Source organism: Ovis canadensis, chromosome 19 (assembly GCF_042477335.2).
Source record: "Ovis canadensis isolate MfBH-ARS-UI-01 breed Bighorn chromosome 19, ARS-UI_OviCan_v2, whole genome shotgun sequence".
Lineage (NCBI taxonomy): Eukaryota > Metazoa > Chordata > Mammalia > Artiodactyla > Bovidae > Ovis > Ovis canadensis.
The window spans coordinates 21,428,598-21,452,137 of NC_091263.1; the positions used below are offsets into that span (position 1 = coordinate 21,428,598).

The 23,540-nt window shown below is 49.7% G+C and overlaps 1 protein-coding gene across 6 annotated transcripts in view; it reads left to right on the forward strand.

Moving 5' to 3' along the window:
* CMTM7 (CKLF like MARVEL transmembrane domain containing 7) overlaps window positions 1-23,540 on the forward strand; it is a 120,895-nt gene that overhangs the window by 28,683 nt on the left and 68,672 nt on the right. For 2 of the 6 annotated variants that reach the window (XM_069561318.1, XM_069561317.1), the window contains exons 2-4: window positions 8,758-8,931; window positions 12,639-12,737; window positions 16,036-16,117. In XM_069561318.1, the coding sequence (XP_069417419.1) occupies window positions 8,758-8,931; window positions 12,639-12,737; window positions 16,036-16,117 (355 nt within the window). Of the gene's footprint in view, window positions 1-8,757; window positions 8,932-12,638; window positions 12,738-16,035; window positions 16,118-17,726; window positions 18,328-23,540 lie in introns of those variants that run through there. The other 4 variants (XM_069561320.1, XM_069561319.1, XM_069561321.1 and 1 more) reach the window with 3 other exon arrangements.

The window sequence follows — 23,540 nt, forward strand, 5'->3', positions numbered from 1 at the left end:
GTATTTCATATATTTGCTGTTTTCCCCCGTTCTAAATTAATACTGTGTTTGCTCAGTTAAGGACTTCCTGTTTCAGTAGGACAATTTAGTAAAAATGACGTTACTGGATCAACAGATGTGCTAATTCTTTTTAGATACATGACAAGTGGGTGTTAAACCCGGCAGTGCCTCCCAAGCCTGCTTAGTATTGATCCTCAGGTGTTAGTTCACTGTTCTGTCGCCTCATAGTTCACTGTGTATGTGTTTGGGGGTGAAGCACCAGAACTCTCCGTTTGTTACTGGAAGTTATTCTCATTGCCTCTTTACCTGGTTACCTGTGGCAGCAGTCACCACCAGCTCATGCCGAGTCCTCCTCCTTTTTTTTTTTCCTATACCTCGTGGCACATGGGATCTTAGTTTCCTGACCAGGGACGGAACCCTTGCCCCCTGCAATGGAAGCTCGGAGTCCTAACCACTGGACCACCAGGGAATTCCTTCCATCCTCCTTGAATTATATCTTCACCTCCTTAGACTTCCCTTTTTATTTTTAATAGCTTTATTGATGTATAATGTACATACCATAAAAGCTCCTCATTTTAAGCATACACTTCAGTAATTTTTAGCAAATTGACAGGGTTGTGCAACCATCACCATAATCCAATTTCAGATTCTTTCCCAAAAGATCCCTCATGCACACTTGCTCCCACATTATTCTGAAGAAGCCGCTGCTGTACTCCTGTATTTATCTCATCCATAAATATTTCAGGGTGTGTGTGTGTCTTTTTTTTTTTTTTGCTGCACCACGTGGCATGCGGGATCTTATTTCCCCAACTAGGGATTGAAACTGGGCCCCCTGCATTGGAAACGCAGAGTTTTAACCACTGGACCACCAAGGAAGTCCCAGGGTGTGTCTCAGTCGCCCAGCACTCTACGTGCTTGTTGTGGTGGCCCCTACTAAGGCAGCACCCACCCACCCCCCTCTGCTTGTGCCCCCAAAGCAAACCCCTGCATTCAGTGCTGTCTCTTGAAACCCAAGAGCCAAGATGGCGTGATTGCAGAGAAGAGTCTGCAGTCCACCCACAGGCCGTGTTTACACTGGGGCGCTGGTGAGAATCCAGTTTTGCCCCAAATTCAGTCCTGCACCCATCATTGAAGGCCTCCTCTGTGCTGGGCCCTGTGGGTGCAGCAAGGAATTGGTCCTGGGCTCTGCCCTTGTGCCCACCACTGAACTGCGTACGGGGAAGAACGCCCCGGGGTGGGGTGGCCGGCTGGCCACAGCACCACTCTGGCCTGATCCGCACCTGGACGTGTGTGTGCCTGCGTGTTGCAGAGGCTCCCTGATGACCCCTTGTTTCTGGGGTCAAAGCCTGCACTTGTCTCAGAGGCACCAGGGAAGCCCACGTGCACCGGTCTCCTCCCACGTGTTAATGGTGGGGCCTGTCCCGAGCGGTGCTTTCTCTTTCTCTCTCCCCCTCTCAGCATCAGGGAGCAAGAGCATGGTCCTGCCGGGTGCCTGGAACGTGGAAGGCCTCAGGAGTGGGTGGACTGTAAACTGTATTCATTCATTCCAGCCAAAAATATTACCTGTGGAGAATCCGCGTGCCATTCAAGGTCCTGACTTTGGAACAACAGTGAGCAAAACAGACCAAAACGCTCAGCATCGTGGGGCTTACAATCAGGGTGACAGACAATAGGAAATAAGCAGATGAAATACACTGCTCGCTGGGGCTGTGGAGCAGAATGATTGAGAGACGAGAGACTACAAATGATGAAGTACTTATCTTTTAAAAAGCAGGGTATTGGGACTTCCCTGGTGGTCCAGTGGTCAGGACTCCACTTCCCAGTGCAGGGGGCACAGGTTCCATCCCTGGTTAGGGAGTTAAGATCCCATAAGCCTCCTGGCCAAAAAAAAACATAAAAAACATAAAAAAGAAACCAGAAGCAATATTGTAACAAATTCAATAGACTTTCAAGATGGTCCACGTAAAAAAAAAAAAAAAAACCTTCTAAAAAATGAAAACTAGGGTATAAAACAGTGTATAGGGGTTTCCATGGTGGCGCAGTGGTAAAAAAACAAAACAAAATCTGCCTGCCAGTGCAGGGGACACGGGGTTTGATCCCTGATCCAGGAAGATCCCGCGTGCTGCAGAGCAACTAGGCCCATGTGCCGCAGCGACTGAGCCTGCGCTCTAAAGCCACAGCGACTGAAACCCGCACGCCTAGAGCCCGCGCTCTGCAACAAGGAAGCCACTGCAGTGAGAAGCCCGTGCACCACATCCGGAGAGTAGGCCCCGCTCACCGCAGCTGGAGAAAAGCACACGCAGCAACAGTAAATAAATAAAATTTATCCAGCGTAGCCAAAATAAATAAGAATTACTTTCAACAACTGTACATAGTATGCAATCCAGTCTTTGAAAAGGAAAAATAATACTGCTGGTGCTAAGTCACGGCAGTCATGTCTGACTCTGTGTGACCCCATAGACGGCAGCCCACCAGGTTCCCCCGTCCCTGGGACTCTCCAGGCAAGAGCACTGGAGTGGCTCGCCATTTCCTTCTCCAGTGCATGAAAGTGAAAGGTGAAAGTGAAGTTGCTCAGTCGTGTCCGACTGTTTGCAACCCCATGGACTGCAGCCTACCAGGCTCTTCCATTCATGGGATTTCCCAGGCAAGAGTACTGGAGTGGGTCACCGTTGCCTTCTCTGGAAAAATAATACATATGTGCTCAAAACATCCCTATGTAGAAAGAAATACCCTAAACTCCAGAGGTGGTAGTTATCTCTGAGAAGTGGGATTATGGGTGATTTTTTGTTTTCTTAGACACTTCATGAATTGATTTTCTTTTTTCTTTTTTTTAAATTTTTATTTATTTATTTGGCTGCTCTGGGTCTTAGTTGTAGCATGTGGGATCTAGCTCCCTGACCAGGGATCGAACCTGGGCCCCCTGCACTGGGAGCTCAGAGTCTTAGCCACTGGACCACCAGGGAATTCCCCATGAATTGATTTTCTATTCTGTATAAGTATCGATTATATAATTAGAGTGACCCTACTTAAGCAGGATGCCTGACATGACTGTCATTTCTAAAGGGCCCCACCTTTCTGAGTTGGAGCCCCAGAGTCCTGCCTCCCAGTGTGAGAGCACTGCAATCAAGGCAGGTTTCCCTTCTATTATCCAGGGTCCCACAGGCTGTTCTGTGCTTGCTCCCAGTGGAAAGCAGACAGAAGGTTTAAGCCCTGGGCTGAAAACAGAGGCCAGGAGCTGGGAGAGGGGCCTGGAGAGACACAAGCAGGTCCCATGGGCAGGGTGGTGGTGTGGGGAGCAGGGGTGTGCAGCTGTGTGCCAGGGCACAGCTGACCCTGCTGTGTGACGTTCAGCAAGTCGCTTAACCTCTCTGTGCCTTATTTTCCTTGTAAAAGGACAACAGCAGGATTTGCCTCCTGAAGCACTTATCCCTGGGCCTGGCCCTGGGCCGTTAAAGATCTCCATGAGGTGTCATAAAGCGCCTTTTACAACTTTGTATGGAATTTTGTGTGTGTGGGGGGGCGCCAGTTCTGTGCAGCTTGAGGGATCTTAGTTCCCCAACCAGGGATCGAACCTGTGCCCCCTGCCGTGGAAACGTGGAGTCCTAACCACTGGACTGCCAGGGAATTCCTCGTATGTGATCTTTATAATACAAGAAAATAAACCAAGTGAATTTTACCATGGAACAGTCCTTTGACACATGCCTTTCCATGGGCTGATGTGGGGCCATTTCCTGGAGACTGGAGGAGGGGGTCCACCGACAGGTAGGGGTGCATGTAGGAGCCCAGGGCAGAGCTCAGCCACAGCTGGAGTATTGCAGTCTCCTGCCGTCCTCCTGCCCCCAGGCAGAGCCGCCGATGGGCCCGTTTACATCTACAGATGCACTTCCCCATCACGGCATCATCACCCACATCTCTGACTTTTTGAACAAGCTCAGCTTTCATCTCCCCGGCTTTTCCAGAAAAGCCTCTTAGAGCGGGTCTGCGGCCTTTTGATGTTGCCTTTCATCACTTACTTTCCCTCCTCCTGCCTGTGTCTCTCACTGAAACGTCATTCCAAGGTCAGAAGGAAAACCTGAGAGAGGGTGGGGTGGTGACCTGCTGGCACCCAGCCCCAGCAGGCTCTCACACAGAGGTGCGTGGTGCCATCTGCAGCCAGACGTGGGCAGGGTGTTAGGGGACAGACCTGCTGGGGGGATGTCCCTGGGCAGTTCATCTCCTGAGCACCGCCTCTGGAGGCTTTCCAGAAACTGTCTTAGACTTCAGAATTCCATTTGCTCTTTGAAGGAGACCCACCCAGCCTGAAAACCTGGGCCCACTGCCTGGCACGTGGCCGTGAACCTCAGATCTGCCTGTATTAGTTTCCAAAGTTCTCAGGGAGCGACAGTCATTTCTCTCGGGTGATGTTTAGTTGGTTTCATCTGCTGTGAAACTGAAACGCATGCTGCTTTCACGACACTCCTCTCCTTTCTAAGAGTAAGAATTCTGATAGCACGGAGTCGGAAAGAGCTCGGTCTAGGGGAGAGGGGGTGGCTTCTCGCCTGAGGGAAAGCCAGGGTCTCTCCAAATAGTGCCACGGCAGGTCCGAGAGACGTGGCTTTGAGTTGAAGGTTCTTGCAACGTGACTTTTAAACCCCTGGACATTTATATTAGATGACTTATTTTCAACTTGCCTGACTGTTATAAAAGAACTGATTGGGAATTCCCTGATGGTCAAGACTCAGAGCCTTCACTGCCAGGACCTAGGTTCATCCCACAAGCCCAGATAAAGACTGGTAAAAATGATTCTTTTTTGGCGCAGCCAAGAAAAGAGAAGAGACCTTTATGAGAGGATCTAGAGAATTCTCTGAATAGAGGAGCCTGGTGAGCTACAGTCCATGGGGTTGCAAAGAGTTGGACATAACTGAGCAACTAAAATACACACACACACACACACACACTCACACACACACTCACGCACACACTCACGCGCACACGCACACACACACAGGAGGCCGCCAGAGAAACAAATGAGTCCTTTAGGTGGTATCACACTGATATTATTCTAAACAGAACCGATGTGTCTTCCAGAAATTCTCCAGCCTGCTTCACTTCAGTTTCTCTGAGTTCAGACTTTTTTAACTGGGAACCCGAACAGGTCCTAATAGATAAACAATAAGGACTTACTGTCCAGTACAGGGAACCGTATTCAGTATCTTATAATAACCTATAATGGAAAAGAACCTGAAAAAGTGTGTATATATATATATAACTGATGTATATATCAGTTGTCCACATCCCAGCTCTTTTCTCTTCGCTGTCTGTTCTTTCTCTTGCTTCACCCTTCCGCATGCCCCCTGAGTGTCAGTCTGGAGGATTCAAGGCATTTGCAGAGGTTACTCACTGGCCCTGGAGGAGTTCCTGAAAAGCCTAGAATAAAGCACACTAGCTGAGATGCTGGCTAGCTAAAGTAGCAATGATGCCTCCTTGGGCAGAAAGGAAGTTTTGATAGCGTGCACGAGTATACACCATCTGCCCTCTAAACGAGACTGGCCAGAATCGGGCTTTACTGGAGAAGACTGCATGACTGGCAGCCTGAGACCCAGGGATGAGAATTCGGGGAGTCTTATTTCATAGTCAGGGTTCCCAGAGAAGATGGAGATGGGCTGGGGTCATAGAGCAATCGTATGCTTCTCGGCTCAGCCCTGGGGCTCAGAGGGGAAGACTTGCCTGGGCCCCTTCTGTTGCTTGGGGAAACTTACCCGCGTGTCCGCAGACTCAGTCCCAGATAAAGACTGGTAAAAATGATTCTAAAATCTGTGCATTCAATGAGGTGCAAAATTGCTTCTCCACCTCGAAATCACACTGCATAATCCTGGGTTATTTGCATTTTAAGTGAATTAAACCGCCCTAGCCTGTGTGAGAGGATCCATGCCAGGTGGCGGGACCCCCCCGCCACCTCACTCCCCAGATAGACGAGGGCTGGAAATGGGGGGATGTTGGTGGGGCAGCAGAGCTCTGACCATCAGGCACACTCCTGGGTGAAGCAAAGACTCCCTTTGGAGCTTTGAAACAGCCTCAAGGCGAGACTCGTCATATCATCCGTGGCCAGTGGGCTGGAGAGGAAACGAAAAAGTGAAAATCCTCAGGCTGCTAATTAGCGAAAGGGAAATATGCAAACACTGAGGGTCTCGTGTGTCAGGCCCACATTCTTCTGCTTTGATCTGTTAAGTAGAACACTCTTCACGCCCACTTTAGGCCTCAAGCTGAATGTTCTTTGCTGGCTGAGTCCCTGTAACCTAGGACCTTGATAGAATGCTAGCAATGAGGAGCTTTAGAAAACAGCCTTTTTAGCGTTGGCCAGCCTTAGATTGATTTTGTGATTGAATTCTCATTATAGCTGCTCACTTTCTGCATCGAGGTTTCCCCATGGCAGCACAGTAGCGAGGGCTACACTTGAAGCCAGATAGTTCTTTATTATGGGGTCTATGCTGTGCATGGAGGGGTGTCAGCATCCTCCCACCACACACACACACACACACACACACACACACACACAACCAGGAATGTCTCCAGACATCACCAACTATCTCATAGAACACAAAATCACACATACACGCCCTTGGACAGTCACTGTTGTGTAAGCCAGAGGCAGTATGAAAGATTTAACCTTTCTCCTAAACTGGTTGTGCTTTTAATATTGACCAAGACTTTACATACGTTTAACACATGTGTGTTATTGGTTCATCCCCCGTTTGGGGTGAGCAAGACTTTCTTCTCTGTTAGTGGCCTTCACAGAAACTCAGCCCTCTCTTCCCTCTCTGCCCTCCCATGGTATTCGTTTCCTTTTTGGCCACGCCGTGCAGCATGTGAGATCTTAGTTTCCCAATCAGGGATCAAACCTGGATCCCCTGCATGGGATGTGTGTCGTCTTAACCACTGGACCACCAGGAATGTCCCTCCCAGGGTATTCTCATGTTGCTAATAATTGACCCGACCTGCTTATTCATTACTAGGTCTTGAGTTTATTACTTCTGCACACTCATTCATTCAGGTAACAATATGCTTAGCGAGTTCTCATAGCAGGCCCCAGGATGGGGCAGGGTGTGGAAGGGCAGGGTGTGGAGCAAGCAACACCTTGTGGCCGGGACCCCCACACATTTGATGATGCGTCTGGCCTCCTCAGCTCATTCATGATCAGGGCTTACATTTTGGAAAGCAAAACTGCATCCAAAGTGGAGGGACATGATCCCTGGAATCAGACAGTCTTAAGAGTCAAATCCCTCCTCCACTGCTTACAAACTGGGTGTTAGTCGCTCAGTCGTGTCCAACTCTTTGCGACCCCACGGACGCATGGAGCTCTCCAGGCTCCTCCGTCCATGGGATTCTCCAGGCAAGAATACTGGAGTGGGTGGCCATTTCCTTCTCCAGCGGATCTTCCCAACCCCGGGATTGAACCGGGTCTCCTGCATTGCAAGCAGATTCTTTACTGTCTGAGCTACCAGGAAAGCTCTAACTGGGTAGCCGTAGGCTGATGATGGAGCCTGTTTGCCTGCATTTCCCCACAAGCAGGCATGGGGGGATTTTGCTGACTCAGCAGAGTTCTGGGACGTCGCAACGAGATCGTGTACATCAACCAATCAGTACACGGTAACGATGAGGTAAGTCTATGGCAGAACAGTCAAAATGAGACAGAAGGAAAAAAAAAAGCCAGCAGTAACTAAGAACATGCCCCCATTTGTGGGCCTTCCCTAAAGTGCAGTGTGAATCTATGTTATTCATTAACCAGACCTCCTCAAAGCAGACAGATGCACTCAACTTTTGAGAAGAAGGCCTCTTTCTTCAGATTCTTTATAGCTCCATGATTAATATATTTCTTTTCCATCTCAAACAAGGGGTCACACTGACCAAAGGCTTATCTGTACGTGCATAGTTGAAAAAAACAAAAACCCTTCAACCAACTGTATACTCAATGCTAACCTGTCAATATGATACATAATTTCTTTGTCTCAAAAATGTATACAACTGCACCTCTAACTTCTGCTCAGTGGAGCAGTCCGCAGAGTTTCTGAGAATCTGTTTGCCAGGTTATCATCCTCAGTTTGACTCGAATAAAATTCTCTTATCTGTCTTCTTTGCTGGATTGTTATTTGATTTCTTGCCAACAGTAACTTACTATCTGCCGGCTGGTAGGTTATTTGTATAAACTGACATCTTGGTGGGTCAAAAATAGTCAAGTATTGGCAACTTCCTAGGTCAACCTCGCATGTAAACCTGGGGTCCACTATCTGACTGACTCTGGAGGTTGAGCAGATAAGGGGAGTGGTCCTGCCTGGCTGTTTCCGGAGTTCCCGCCCTCTCTCTGAGGTTGCACCCTGCTGCTGCATAGACTACTCAGAGCAGACGAGCCACTTCCTGCCATCCTCAATGTTCACCGCGGCTTGTGTGTCAAAAGCTTGTCCTGTGGGGAAACTGCTGTTCCTTGCCAGTTTGTGAGGGAGTAACCTCAACTGTGACAGCTCCTTAGTTCCCTGTGGTTGGTTGTGTTCCTGTTGTCTGGTTTTATAAATCTGTCTTATCCCTGTATTCACTTTATCTTATTTTGTTTTTTGGGCATGTGGGATGTTAGTTCCCTGACCAGGGATCGAACCCGAGCCCCCCGCAGTGGAAGTGCAGAGCCTTAACCACTGGACCTCCAGGGAAGTCCCTGTTTTGTCGTTCGTCCCCTGGGTGCCCATCTCAGGTGGGCGCTCCTCTGATGTCTCCGTGTTCCCACCCCAGGCCACGCTGCTGATCGCCTTCATCTGCGTGAGGAGCTCTTTGTGGACGAGCTACAGCGCCTACAGCTACTTTGAAGTGGTCACCATTTGCAACTTGATCATGATCCTCGCCTTCTACTTGGTGCACCTCTTCCGCCTGTACCGCGTGCTCACCTGTATCAGCTGGCCCCTGTCGGTAAGGGAGTGGCCGGGCTGCGCTCCGCCCGCACGGGTCAGGACGCTGGCTGGGCGCTGGGGCCCGACGTCCTTCCAGCCTACCCACCCCGCCTCCTTGGCTGCTTCAGCCCTGAATTTCCCACTGCTGGGTGGCCCTCTCTGCCTCGGGTCCTACTGGCCTCTAAAACTCACCTTCAAGCTGCAAGAAGGCTGTGATTCTCATCTCGATGCTTCTTTTCTCAAGTGACAGAAAATGGGCTGTGGCGAGGGGGCGGGTGACTTGGAGGCGGAACGTGGAAGGACAAAGCTGATGGAGGTGGTGGGTATTTACACTGTTGTACGGATAAGATCTGTCAGCTGCGGTGGAGAGGCAGAGTCTGAGGAAAGATATCAGAAGTTGCTAAGGTTTCTTCTTCCCATTGTATTATTTTTAAAACGACTTTATTTACACCTGTTGACATGTCATACAATTACCGATTAAAGTGTACAGTTCAGTGGCTTTCCATATGTTTTTAGACTTGTGCAACCGTCCCCTCATTTATAGAATATTTTCATCACCTCAGAAAGAAACCCTGTACCCTTTAGCTGTTACCTCCTACCCCTCATCTCCTCCGGCCCTGACCTGCTAATTGACTTTCTGTCTCTATAACTTTTCCTGTTCTGGAGATTTCATGTAAGTAGATTCATATATGTGGTCTTCTGTAACTAGCTTCTTTCACTAAGTAGAGTGTGTATTGGTTTATCTATTTACAGCATGTATCAGTACTTCATTTCTTTTTATAGCTAAGAAATAATCCATGGAAAGGATATACCATATTTTGGCTTTTTGTTGATTTGTTTGTTGGGGGTGCACCACGTGGCATGCGGGATCTTAGCTCCCTGACCAGGGATCGAACCAGTGCCCCCTGCAGTGCAAGCACAGGGTCCTAACCACTCAGTCACATTTCGTTTATTCATTTATCATTGATGGATATTTGGGTTGTTTCTACCTTTTGGCAATTGTGAATCCTGCTGCTGTGCACATTTGTATACAAGTTTTGTGTATGGACGTGTTTTTGTTTTGCTTGGGAATATACCTAAGAGTGGAATTGCTGGGTCACATGGTAAATGTTTAATTGCTTGAGAAACTGCCTGGCTATTTTCCCAAGTGGATGTACCGTGTTGCATTCCAGCAGTCTTCCCACTTGTTCTTTTTGAGGATTATTTTGAATTGTAGTTCCATAAGGACTTTATAATCAGCTTTTCAGTTTCCACTAAGAAGTGAGCTGAGATTCTAATAAGAATGACATTGAATCTGTAGATAAATTTAGAGAGTATTGCCATTTTAATAGTAATATAAAGTCTTGTGATCCATGAGCATGGAAGGTTTTTCCATTTATTTAGATCTTCTGAAACGTCTTTCAACAATGTCATGTAACTTTCAGAGTACGAGTTTTATACTATTTTTGTTTAGTGTGTTGCTAAGCATCCTACCCTTTGTGATACTATTTCAAATGTAATTATTAATTTCATTTTCAGATTGTTCACTGCAAGTGGATAGAAATACAATTGATTTCTGTTTATTGATCTTGTATCCTCAATTGTGTTGAAATCATTTTTTAGATCTAATAGACGGTTAGTGGATTCCTTGGTGTTTTCTATCTGTGGCAGCATACTGTCTGTAAATAGAGATAGTTTTACATTTGTTTGCAGTCCGGATGCTTTTTACTTCATTTTCTTGGCTTACTGTAAGAAATTGAATGTTGAAGTGGCAAGAGCAGATAGCATCTTGTTCCCAATCTTAGGAGGAGAGTATTAGGTTTTTATCATTAAATGTAACATTAGCTGAGGTTTTTGTAGATAAGTGTTAGTCACTCAGTCATATCCAACTCTTTATAACCCCATGGACTGTAACCTGCCATGCTCCTCTGTCCATGCAATTCTCCAGGCAAGAATACTGGAGTGGGTAGCCATTCCCCTTCTCCAGGGATCAAACCGAGATCTCCTGCATTGCAGGCAAATTCTTTACTGGTTGAGCCACCAGAGATGATATTTATCAAGTAGAAGAAGTTGCCTTTAATTCATTTGTCTATTAAGACAGTCATGTAGGGGGATGAATCCCTCTAGGATTCTGTTATTGCACTGATTTTCATATGTGGAACTATCTTTGCATTCCTGGAGGAAATTCTGGTTGGCTGTGTTGTATAATTCGGTTTATATGTAGCTGGATTTGGTTTGCTAGTCTTTTGTTGAGCATTTTTGCATTGATATTCATAAGAAATATTATTGGTCTGTAGTTTTCTTGTGATGTCTTTGGTTTTGTTATCAGAAGTGTTTGCGTCTCTTATGTTTTTTAGAAAAGTTTGGAAAGAGTTGGTATTGCTTCCTCTCTAAATGTTTGTAATTCTGCATGGAAGCCATCTGGTCTGGGCTTTTCCTGTGGGTAGTGTTTTTATTATTCATTCAGGTTCTACTATTTTAGATCCTATTGAGATTATTTCTCCTTGAGTCATTTTCAGTAGCATGTCTTTCTAGGAATATCTCCGTTTCATCTAACTTATCTAACTTATTGGTGTACAACCGATCACAGTATTCTTTTAAAATCCTTTTTATTTCATCAGTAGTGATGTCTCCTCTTTCATTTCTGATTCTGGCCATTTGAATGTTTTTCCTCTCTTATTTTTTCCCCTTGGTCAGTCTAGGTAAAGTTTTCTCTATGTTGTTGATCGTTTCAAGGAGCCAGCTCTTGATTTCATGGACTTTCTTTGCTGTTCCTTTCTCTGTATCACTCATTTCTGCAGTAATCCCTGTTTCCTTCTTTCTTCTTGTTGTAGGTTTTAGCTTACTTTTCTTTTCCCAGTGTCCTAAGGTGAAGGTTTAGGTTATTCATTTGGAACCTCTCTTCACTTTTAATATATGCCCTAACAGCTACAAATTTCTCTGTAGAGCGCAGTCCGCTTTCGGTGGCCCTAAGACCCAGCTCGCCCTTCTGATCTGGTGTTGGTAGGGGAGGGATGGCATGAGGAGAAGCATCCTCTTGTTGTCAAAAGACAGAGACCCCACCTCCTCCAGGACCTGCGAAGCCCCCATTTAATCATGGAGAGTGAATGGGGCATAAAGAGATGGCCTCATGGACCCAAGGGAAGCAAAGATGGGGTCAGCCCTTCCTGCAGACCCTCGGCAGTCTGGTCTGCGGGCACGTTTTCAACAGCCAAGAAGAGGGAAGAAACAATGCGGGTAGAACTGGGAGGGCTTTTGTCCGCAGAATGGGGAGGCCCTCCAGGCAGCCATCAAAGCCAGCGTGTTGCAAGCCCAGACTTTTCTCTGCAGCAGGAGCGAAGGCACACATCTCTTTAAGGGCTTTGCTTCTCAGAGCTGGAACTGTACTGAAACGCTCCAGCCTGGAAGTTGCAAGCAGCTCATTTGCTTGTTAGGAGCTTTAGCCGGAGGTCCAGGTAACCATGGACAGCCTGACCTCAGGAGTGCAGCCATCCTTAGGAGACATCTCTGCTCATCTGAGAAGCATCTTTGTCTTTGTCGCCTCTCTTCCTGCCTGCCCAGCGTCTTATCTCTCCTGCTTGGCCTCATCCTGGCCAGCCGTCCTTTCTTGTTGCCTGTGAGCTCCACTGCTCCTGCTGGGGTGTTACCGGGAGAAGAGGAAGTGTCTCCCTCTCCCCTCTGTCCTTCTCTTCCGAGAGCCGGGAGTGGAGCTCCCTACCCACCCATCTGCTTTGTTTCTGCCCCCAGGAACTCCTGCACTATTTAATCGGTACCCTGCTCCTCCTCATCGCCTCCATCGTGGCAGCTTCCAACAGTTACAGCCTGAGCGGACTGGTGGCTGGAGCGGTGAGGACGTTTCCCAGGAGGCGGCAGGGAGGAATTCCTATTCTGAATGCCCACTTTCTTCCTCACAGGGCAGCAAAGGGATTGTTCTTTGGGGCCTTTCTTTCTCGGGATCAGTCTCTACCTTGATCCACCAGCAGCGGTCCCCAGAGAGCCTGAAACTTGGGCCCATGGCAGAGGGTATCAGGTGGTGATGGGCAGGGCTGTGCAAACTCAAATGGCCCCAGCGGCCCGGACCTCTTTCTTTTACAGCCACTCCTTAAATCAGGGGATAAGTAGGTTTTAATTCTCATGCTTGCCCTGATCATTCACTCGGGGCTGTCTTAGCTCTATGCAGGGAAGGGTTCTGAGGCACCCTGGGGCCCAGGGAACAGTCCTGCGATCAGCTATCCACCATGAGTCTCAGCTTTGCCATTCCTGACTATTCACAGTATTCAGGCCAGGAAATAACACTCCTCTACCTTTCAGAGGTGAAGACTGACCCACTGGCTAGCCTCAATAGAAGTAGGATGAAGTGGACAAAAATAGAGCATGGTGGGAGCTATGTGTATTTATCATCCAGAGACACACAGATGTGTCTATGTGAGTGTGAGTCACTCAGTCGTGTCTGACTCTTTGCGACCCATGGACTGTAGCCTGCCAGGCTCCTCTGTCCATGGAATGAATTCTCCAGGCAAGAATACTGGAGTGGGTAGCCATTCCCTTCTCCAGGGATTGAACCCAGGTCTCCCACATTGCAGGCACATTCTTTACTGTCTGAGCCACCAGGGAACCCACATGTGTCTTAGAAGCCACATATGGGAAGCCATATTTTTTAAAAGATCTATAGGTTCCTGTCATCTGATTTCTGATTTAGCTTATTGTTTATAGTTTGGAAGCCTGTGGGCTACAACCGATTTGCCTCACTTTTCAAATGAGTTTGAGGAGAAGCTGTCTGTGTGATAGTCACTCACTTCCACATGGAACTCAAAAATCTCTTGACTTTGGGCTGAGAGCCAATGAGTGCCTGGGATTCCACCAAAGGGTGGAGTCTGCAGGGGGCAGAAGGTCCCTGCAGAGGGGCAGCCAGACCTCTGAGCACTCACGCCCCTTGAGCTTAGTCATTCAGTCGTGTCTGACTCTTTGTGACCCAATGGACTGTAGCTCCTCTGTCCATGGGATTCTCAAGGCAAGAATACTGGAGTGGGTTGCCATTTCCTGCTCCAGCAGATCTTCCTGACCCAGGGATCGAACCCTCGTCCCCTAATTTGTGCCCCTTAAGCCCCTCCCGTACCCCTTCCCCACTGTGGAGGTTAGTTTCCAATAAGAGGGATGTTTCTCACCTGCCCGCTGGCGGAGGAAGCACAGGGGAGATTCGTGCCCACCGTGTTTCAGGACCACATGGGCGGAGTCCCACTGGGTTTTCTGATTCAGGTGGCGCATGACAGTATTAGCCCTGGACTCCCAACAACTCCCACTTGTCCTCCACCTGTCCTGTGGGAACCAGCATGGACCTGGAGAAGCCAGAAGAAATGCAGAGATACAGTCCCTGCTGTATGAGAAAGTGATGCTCTTGCTTAGGAGGCCGGGGCTGTGAAACAGTTAACATGCAAGGCCCTGTCGTCCAGAAGCACATTATGTAGCCCTGTAATAAACTGTTCAATTACGCAGCGTGAACAGTTGGGGAGCAGGACAGTGTATAATGTGCTAATTGTGCAGAACAGACAATGAGAGGCCAGGACAGGCTATAATAGGCTGATTATGTGGTGCAGACAATTGGTACAAAAGGAACCAGGGAGACGGACAAGGGGGAAGAGGAGGCTGGTGGGGGCTGGCAGGGCAGCCACGTGTGGGAACCAGCAGGCAGGCAGGATAGTCCTGCACTTGGGTTGGCTGCTCTGGGCTGTTCCTGCTGGACCTCCGGGAGCCCCCAGGCATCCACTTTGGGGGGCCTGTGGACACTTGGGCAAGGTGAGCAGAGAGGAACCCTGGGCTCAGATCTCTGGTCTGGCCTGGCTGGCTCCACTGCCCTGGCTTAAAGAGTTGACCTCCCGTCCCTGCTTTCTTGAGCTGCAAAAACATGGGGGGAAAGGTAACAGCTGTGCTCCCATCTGGCAGAGCTGTGAGGCTAAAGGAAGCCATGCATCTGAAGGGCTTAGAACACTGCCTGGGATGAAGTAATCATGCTCCATCAGCATTAGCACTTGCTGCTGCAGTTGTTGTTAACCAGAGGTCCCCAACCTCTGAGATCTCATGGCTGATGATCTGAGGTGGAGCTAATATAGTAATAATAGAAATAAATGTAACGCACTTGAATCATCCTGAAACCATTCCTCTTCCCTGGTTCGGGGAAAAATTGTCTTCTATGAAGCCCAGCCCTGGTGCCAAAAAAGTTGGGGACCTCTGTGACAAGTCGGGAAAGGCTACCGGCTTCCAAGTTCCAGGCAGAGACACCTGAGCCTGTGTCTGCTGCTCATTCCATCATTTAATAATCCTCTGTGAGGCCCTTCAAAGTGTTAGTGAAATTGTTAGTCACTCAGTCATGTCCGAGTCTTTGTGACCCCATGGATTGTAGCCCGCCAGGCTCCTCTGTCTGTGAAATTCTCCAAGCAGGAATATGGGAGTGGGTAGCCATTTCCTTCTCCAGGGGATCTTCTGACCCAGGGATCGAACCTGGGTCTCCTACATGGCAGGCAGATTCTTTACCATCTGGGAAGGTAAAGAAAGTAAAGGACTTCCCCACCAGGGAAGCCCAGGAGGTCCTTTGCCTACCACAGATGAGAAGGCTGTGCAAGGCTGGGTGCTCACAGCGGAACGCAGGACAGGCATGCTGCTTGAACTTATTTCAGCCTAATGTTACTTAAACATGTGTAAACTTGATGCCAGGTATGGGGCCTCAACTTCTGGCTCCAGGACAGCTGGGAAGCCAGACAGAACAGAAAGCCTTTGTGGATGAAGTACATATGATGCTACCTAACCAAGATCCATTTGAACACTGAATGTTAAGAACCCCGAATAAAATGTACTGTTCCTCCTTTTTCTGTCTTATTAGACGAGGATAAAGAGTGGGGGCACGTAGTTGTCTGGAGAAAGGTGAGGGGTGGTGCCCAGAGGCCTGGCTGCGACCCAGTTGCGGCCTGACTGAGGCCAGGGCATCACCTCCGTGGCTGCGTGAGGACAGGTGGCCAGGTCAGATGAGTCCCCGGGCTCCCTCGCGGCCACAGCCAGTACAGGAAACGGGCACAGGGACGAGCCGCTGAAGGGGCTGCCCGCATGACTGGCCCTTGCCCTGGGCACCTCCTGGCCCCTCTCTCTCGTGCAGGTCTTCGGTTTCCTGGCCACCTTCCTCTGCCTGGCGAGCGTGTGGCTGTCCTACAAGATCTCGTGCGTGACCCAGTCCACAGGTGAGTTCTGCTCTGAATACAGATGACCAAGAAGGTTCCCTGTGCTCAGGAATGGGAGGACATGGGCCCTGGAGCTTGGCACTAGGGGACCACTGACAGAGCACCAGCCTGTCTCCATGGCGCGCAGGGTCACCCCAACATTCTCATTCTCTTGATGGCAAAGCGTTTTCTTTAAATGAGTTTCCTAATGACAAAAATAAAAGGTAGTATATTTAGAAAATAGAAATAATAAAAAAAATTTTTTTAATAAAAACCATTATCACACTACCGAGAAACAGCACCTGCTGGGTGTCTGTCCCTTCAGCATTTCCTTGCTCTGAATATGCAAAGAGAGCTGTGCCTTTGTTTTCTGGGCCATGCCGTGCAGCTTACAGGATCTTAGTTCCCTGACCTGGGATGAAAGCCAAGCCCCCTTCAGCGGAGGTGCAGAGTCCTAACCTCTGGACCGCCCGGAAAGTACCAAGAGATGTGCGTTTATTAAAGGATCAGACTTTGTGCATGATTTTGCAAACTGCTCCTCTGCTCCTACCCAGACCCTTACCGGTCACTTTCTCCACATTATTAAGTGTCCTGCTCGGGCATCCGTCATCGCTCGGTGGCATTGCCCTGGCTCCTCTGCGTGTCAGCATCGTAGTTTACTGAACTTGTCTCCTATTTGGGCACATTATATGTATATATATATATTTTTTAATTAAAAATTCTCTCCTACTCAACAGTGCTGTAATGAACAAATGAACACCCTTGTAAATATACCCCCAGACACATAACCTAATTTTTTTTCACCTTTAGAATAAATTCCTAGAAATAGGATTGCTGAAAGTTGAACTAGCTATACTCTACTTCTTTCTTTGAATCAGTACTCTTTGCTCATTATTCTTTTATTTGTTTTTAAAACATACATTAAAAATATCAAAGCACCTTACAGAGTGCTTGCCACAGTAGAGCTTCAGTCTCCTTCTAAAACTCTCACTGGCAGAAAGCTGACAGAAGGCTGGGTGAACAGAGCCAGTCACCAAGGACCACAGTAGTAGGACTCCCTTTAGGGAAAATGTCCAGAATAGACAAATCCACAGAGACAGAGAGCGGAGTACCGGTTGCTTAGGGCTGGGGGCAGGGGTACAGGAGTGACTGCATATGCGTTTCAGGCTTCTTTTGGACACGATGACTGTTCTAAGATTGTGTGGATGGTTATACAATTCTGTGAATATAGTGAAAACCACGGAATTGCACACTTTAAATGAGTGAACTGTGTGGTAGTTAATTATATCCCTGTGAGGCTGTTTAAGAATGAATGATGAAAAAAAGAATGTGAAAAAGTTAATAGGTAGTGTCTAAAAATGATACACCAATCAACGTTGATATAAATATGTTAAACTTATGGAGGAAGACCTGAAATAAATAGCCGAAGGAGTTAAAGTACCTCTGAGAAAGAAGCCTGGGGTGGGGAGGAGCTGGGAGGGGAATCTCTTATTTCGTTTTTACAAATGGACTGAAAAAGCATAAAGTAATTCCCACAGCCTTGGTGTGGGCCGAGGAACGCAGCGCATGCGCAGCCCTGGGGCAGCCCTGCGGGCCTGGCCCCCTCAACCCTGCCCTTCCCTTCCCCCAGACGCAGCCTGACGCCCCCAGGGCCCCCCAGCCCTGTGGGAGGTCCTGCAGGACGTGTGACCCCGTGGATGGAGGGTCATGAGCTGGCGACCCCAGAAGAAACCGGGGTCTCGGGACTCGCACCGGATCCCCCGGCTGGTAGGCGCGGGAAGGACTCTTCTTCCGGCTTCCAAGCAGGTCCAGCCTCTCTCTGCAGCCTTACACACTTCATCAGAGAGTATTCCTCCCTGTCTGGGAAAGAAAAGCAGCCGCCAGGAAAATCTGATCTCTTCCTCCAGCTTTAGAACTGCCTCAGGGACTGATGCCCCCCACCCCCCACCCCCCACTTAAGCTGATGGAGGGAGGGGGTTCTGAATACTCCTGTGAAGCCTGTCCCTCTCTCCAGCCCTCGGGAGGAGCACTGCCTTAAAGTCTCTTCTGAAAACACAGCCATCTAATTTATCTCGCTTGGAAATCTGGTCTTGAAGGTACCCTCTTCCTTAAAAGTGAAGCCTCGTGGTAGCACCGTGCGGTCAACCAGTCACCAACTAGGAGGTGTCACGGGCCCTTTCCTGTTGTTCCCATTGTGTATGTGTTTTTAAATAAAATGTTAACTTGGCCAATTGCAGGAGTTCTTACTAAATTAGAAGAAGGCTGTAAAACCAGAGTGAAGCACGTGCTACCTGAGGACCCACTAGGTTCATGTGCCCACCAGAGGGGAGAAGAGGAAAGAATGCATATTATCCTGGCCTCAGACTTGTGTGTTTTCAAAGTACATTAAGGGTGGAAACCAGCGTAATTCACATAAGACTCAAAAGCAACTTGGGCAGCCTTAAAAAAGCGGGAAATTCTGACACATGGTACACCATGGATGAACCTTGACAACATCATATTAAGTGAAGCAAGCCAGACACTAAAGGACAAATACTGTATGATTTTAGTTACAAGAGGTGCCTAGAGTAGGCAAAATTCACAGAGACAGAAAGTAAAATGGCGATTGGTTGCCTCCAGAGTCTGGAGGGCGGAATGGGGAGTATTTAATGGGTAGGCACAGCTTCTGTTTGGGAAGGTGAAAATATTCTGCTCTGGTTGGGTCTTCCTTGGCAGTCCAATGGGTAGGCTCTTTGCTTCCACTGCAGGGGCTGCAAGTTTGATTCCTGGTTGGGGAACTAAGAACTCACATGCCACCAAAAGAACAAAAAATACATTCTGGAGATGGTGGTGACGGCTGCACATTAATCTGAATGTAATTAACGCCTAAAAAATTGTTTAAATGGTTAACTTTTCTGTTACGTATATTTCACCAAGTTTTTCTTCTCTTAAAGCAACGCAGGACCCTCTGTCTAAGGCTCCTAAGTAACTGACAAGCTTCTTGGGAAATGGAGAAAGAGAGACACAGTTCAGCCCAGCAGAGGCCAGCACCATGTTCTAACAGCTAAGCCTTGCAGGTCTAGAGAATACAGGTCTGTCATCTCAGGGGCAGTGCCCACGAGTAAGCCAAACTCTGTCCCCACCACCCCAGCTCCCAGCACAGGGAGGTGACCCACCAAGCAGTCCCAGCCCGGCAGGACCAAGCGGAGATATGGGAGGAGGGACATTTGAACCCATGGTGGGAGGATGGTTAGGACTCCGCGCTTCCACTACAGGGGGCATGGGACCTGCAGGGACCTGCCCCAAGGACCGAGAGCCAGTTTTCACTCATCATGACCACTGCAGGCCCAGGAGAGGGTGTTGACACCAGGGACCCTGGGAGGTGAAGCCAAAGTGGGTCGGCCCACATGGTCTCCCACGAACAGGCGGCAGAGCCCTGGGGAGGGACCTGGAGGGTGGGGTGGTGCCCTCCATGGGGTAGGCCTCTGCACAGACGTTTCTCACCATCCACAAGGAAAGACTTCTGCTCAGTGAGGCTCCCAGGTGCGGCCACAGAACTGGCCCTTCCTCCAGGGGCCCCATGAGGAAGCCCACCTGTCCCAAAGGCCGGGTGGAGACCCCAGGAAAAAGCCGAGGGCACATGAGGTCAGGGCTGGAGATGGGGTTTGAGTCCAGGTCCTCACCCTGGACCTGGAGGCTCGGCCTGGACTTAAAGTCTCCGTCCTTAGCCTGGGCCTTCAGTCAGGATGCTCGGGTGACCCAAAGCTGGCCCAGACCTGTGCCACCACCTCCCAGGCCTCGTTCGTAGCCTGGGTTGCTACCTTCTGTTGCCATGGAGATACGGCAGGCCTTTGGGTCCCACTTCTTCCCCACTGTAGGGCAGTTTCTGGACTGTAGCAGTGAACAGGGGCTCACAGAGGTGAATTTTTATTTTAAATTTTTAAAAGAAGTTATCCTGTTTTTTAAATTAACTCATTAATTGGCTGATTCAGATCTTAGTTGAGGCCCTCGGATCTTTTCCTTGCGCACTCGATCTGTCTAGTTGCGGCATCAAGGCTCAGTAGCTGCAGAACACAGGCTTAGTTGCCCGAGGCATGTGGGATCTTAGTTCCTCAAGGAGGGATTGAACCCTGGTCCCCTACATTGCAAGGCCGAATGTTTACCACTGGACCATCAACGAAGTCCCCGGATGTTGATGTTATGTGCAAAATACATATTAACATCTTAAGATGCACACTCTGTTATTGATGGCAAACACTGACAGTGGGAACCCCGCCTCACACAGCCCTAGGAGAAGGCTGGCCTTGCACCTTGCCTGGTCCAGGGAGGCACCAGGAATGCGAGGTGAACTTCTGAGAACCTTCCAGGATATCTTGGATGAGCCAGGCTTCCTCCACCTCCAGCCACCAAAAACAGGTAGATGAATGAGCAGAAGAGGCTACAGCCCCATTTAGCGCCTTACTCCAAACGGCATGTAGTTAAGGTCACTCCTCTTATAGACTGACTGCATTAGAAGTCAGTGTTATAAATGTAAGTGAATAATTTATATGGATGCCATATTTCCAGTTTTACATAATGGGATTTCATGTGTAGTTTAGACTGACAAGGGGGACTTCTCTGCTTTAAAAAAAAAAAAAAAAAAGGCACTCCTTGAGCTGAAGGGAGCTGCCAGGCTGCCCACTAGACACCAGACAAATGGACAGGGCGACCAGTCCAGGTTGGAGAGGGCCAAACACCGGGAGAAACTTCCTCAGGAGGCCGCGGTGACCACACCTGGTGCCTCTGGACCTTGTAAGGAGACTTGAGGCAACTGGTAGCTTCTTGGGGATTCACTGCCAAGAAAAAGAGAACACGATTAACTCTATATAGAGTTGCGCAAAAAAGGAAACGCTAGTATGAAGTGTTGCGCCAGATTCAGTTCTGAAGAGGGATTAAATAGTCAATAGCCAGACAGCTATTGATCTGGTCGAAACTCAAAAAAGGAAAAAGAAACGCCGGGCCGGGGATGCACGTGGAGGGGCGGCCGCAAGCGCCACCGGGGTCGCCAGGAGCCCCACGTGACTGAGAGAAGTAGAAGTCTGGATTTTTAGGCCAAACAAAACTTGTGTGGGCTGGCTGCAGCTGGTTTGCAGAGCACCCCCGACTCCTAGTGGCGGTTCTCGGGCAGGCCGGGGAGGGGCGGGGGCGCAGGAAGTCAGTTGCTTCCTGCGCCCGCTCGGGCGGAGCCCTCCCCCGGGAGCCGGGTCCCCCGCCCGAGCCGCGCCTCTGGGCGCCGCCACTGCTCCCCGCGGGCTCGGCTTCCTTCTGCGAAGAAGCACCCGGCCCCGCCTGAGGCTGCTCGGCTCCCCGCGCCCGCAGCGCCGCCTTCTGGTGGCCGTGGGGAGCGCCGCCGCCGGCCCGGAGAGCCGAGACATCCGAATCCAGGGTTCGGGATCAGAAGCACAACTTGCAGGTTTTATTGGAACCTCAGGCACTCAGACGCATCATAATTCCCTAGTTCGTGATGCTCACGCGCTGATCACTGGCTTCTGACCACATTTAACTGTAACTACACGCTTCCCACCCCATCCCCGCTCCTGGTTCTCCTTTCTTTCGAAATCTCCATTCACCACACCTTTGCTTTTCTTACCGCCTAATTCTAGTTTCGCTCGATGTATTGCCTAAAAAGTGCAGATGAGTATGGCAATTCTTTATAATTAAACGAAAAGGACTCCATGCCGTAGGTCATCCTTTCACTATGTTGCTGTAACAGACACACCACCCCCCGCCCCCACCTTCTTTCAGGCAACACTTAGCATCCTCTCAGCCCTTATTCGCGCCCTCTCTTAATCCAGCCAAGAACCGCGTGTCTGCCGCGCAAAGGCTGTGACCAGTTTCACTCCAGCGCAAGCACAGAGCTGGGCCGCAGGCTTCACGGACAGCTTTTGACTGCCACTCCAGAGCTTTCCTGTGGACCCTGCCATGGGTGTGCAGCCCGCAGTTACGGGAGAGTTCCTGCCCGTAGGGTGATGCTGGCTAATTGGACACAGCAGTCGGTGGATACATTTGTCCTCCTTACCTGAGACACACTGTCCTGTGTTTAGCCGCTCAGTAATATCGACTCCTTGCGACCCCGTGGATAGTAGGCCGCCAGGCTCCTCTGTCCACGGCAGCCTCCTCTGTCCATGGGATTCTTCAGGCAAGAATACTGGAGTTGGTTGCCATGCCCTTCTCCGGGGGATCTTCCCAACCCAGGCATGAAACCCAGGTCTCCCGCATTGCAGGCGGATTCTTTACCGTCTGAGCCACCAGGGAAGCCCAGACTGTCCTGAGGCAGATTTTATACAGTGTCTCCCATGGGACCCTGCAAACGATCACACAGGGTGGTCCATTCGGCAGCCTCCTACTGGCTTCACTGCCCAGGTAGGTAGTCCATCTGGGTCTGTGAGTACAAGTCAAAAATAGGCCGCCGCTGCGCCAACTAACTGCCTTACTCAGGGGCCACCTTGGAAGACAGTAGTGAAGGTTGCTGAGCCCAGTGGTTGGAGCTCGGAGCATCTGACTCTTCCAAGGAAAGAAAATAGCCTGGAGGGAGCGATGAAAGGCCACGGGCAACCCCCCACAGCCCCCGCAAGAAGTGGGTGGGCAGAAAGCCGCCAAGATTCTCAAACGAGCGAGTCGTTTGAACAAGAAGTGAGTCACCTTCCAAGTAAAATTCCTGGGTAAGGAAGGAGGCCACGGAATGCCAGGAAAAAGGCAACCCAGGAAAACTGCTATACAGATGAATCTATTTTACAATAGCCAAGACAGGTGATTGACAGGGTTAAAAGGGGCGGACAGAGCGGACCAGAGGAGTGGTGAGCTTGCACGTGGGAAGCAACGCGGGAACCTGGACTGAGTCCGCGAGTCCTGCGCGTGAGGACCTACTCAGTGCGAGCTGACTCCCCTCAGACCCGGTGAACCAAAGCCATGGGTCGGGCGCGGACAAGATTCAGGTATGGATCGGCTCTCCGGATTCACCCCACCCAGGGGAAGCCCCGCGTGCTCCTGAACTTACGGAGTACCGGCTGCAGTTTTGTGGGGGGTTTGGTTGGCTTTGCTCTGACGGTGCTTGCCTCTCTTTCATAAGAACCTGCTCGCGGGACCCACTCATTTGATCCACTGTTGGTGGCTCCTCTGAGGGTCAGATGCAGGCTCCAGGATAGGCTTTTCCCCGTAAAGTTCGCCGAGCATAACATTCGAGACAGCACCTTCTTCCTGGGAGAAGAAAGGGCACACGGTCTTTTGAGGGTGGCCAGGGTCAACACGGAGTTCCCACGCTTCCTGGGGAGCTGCACGCCCTCTGTCAGGCCGATGGAGGCCGGGAACTTTACTGTGGACTCTGGGTGCCTAGGTAAGAAGGTGGCCTCGTTCATTTCCACCACTCTCGAGGCTTCCAACGTGGCGCAGTGCCACTCCCCTCATACCTGGCTCTTGGCCTGCAGTC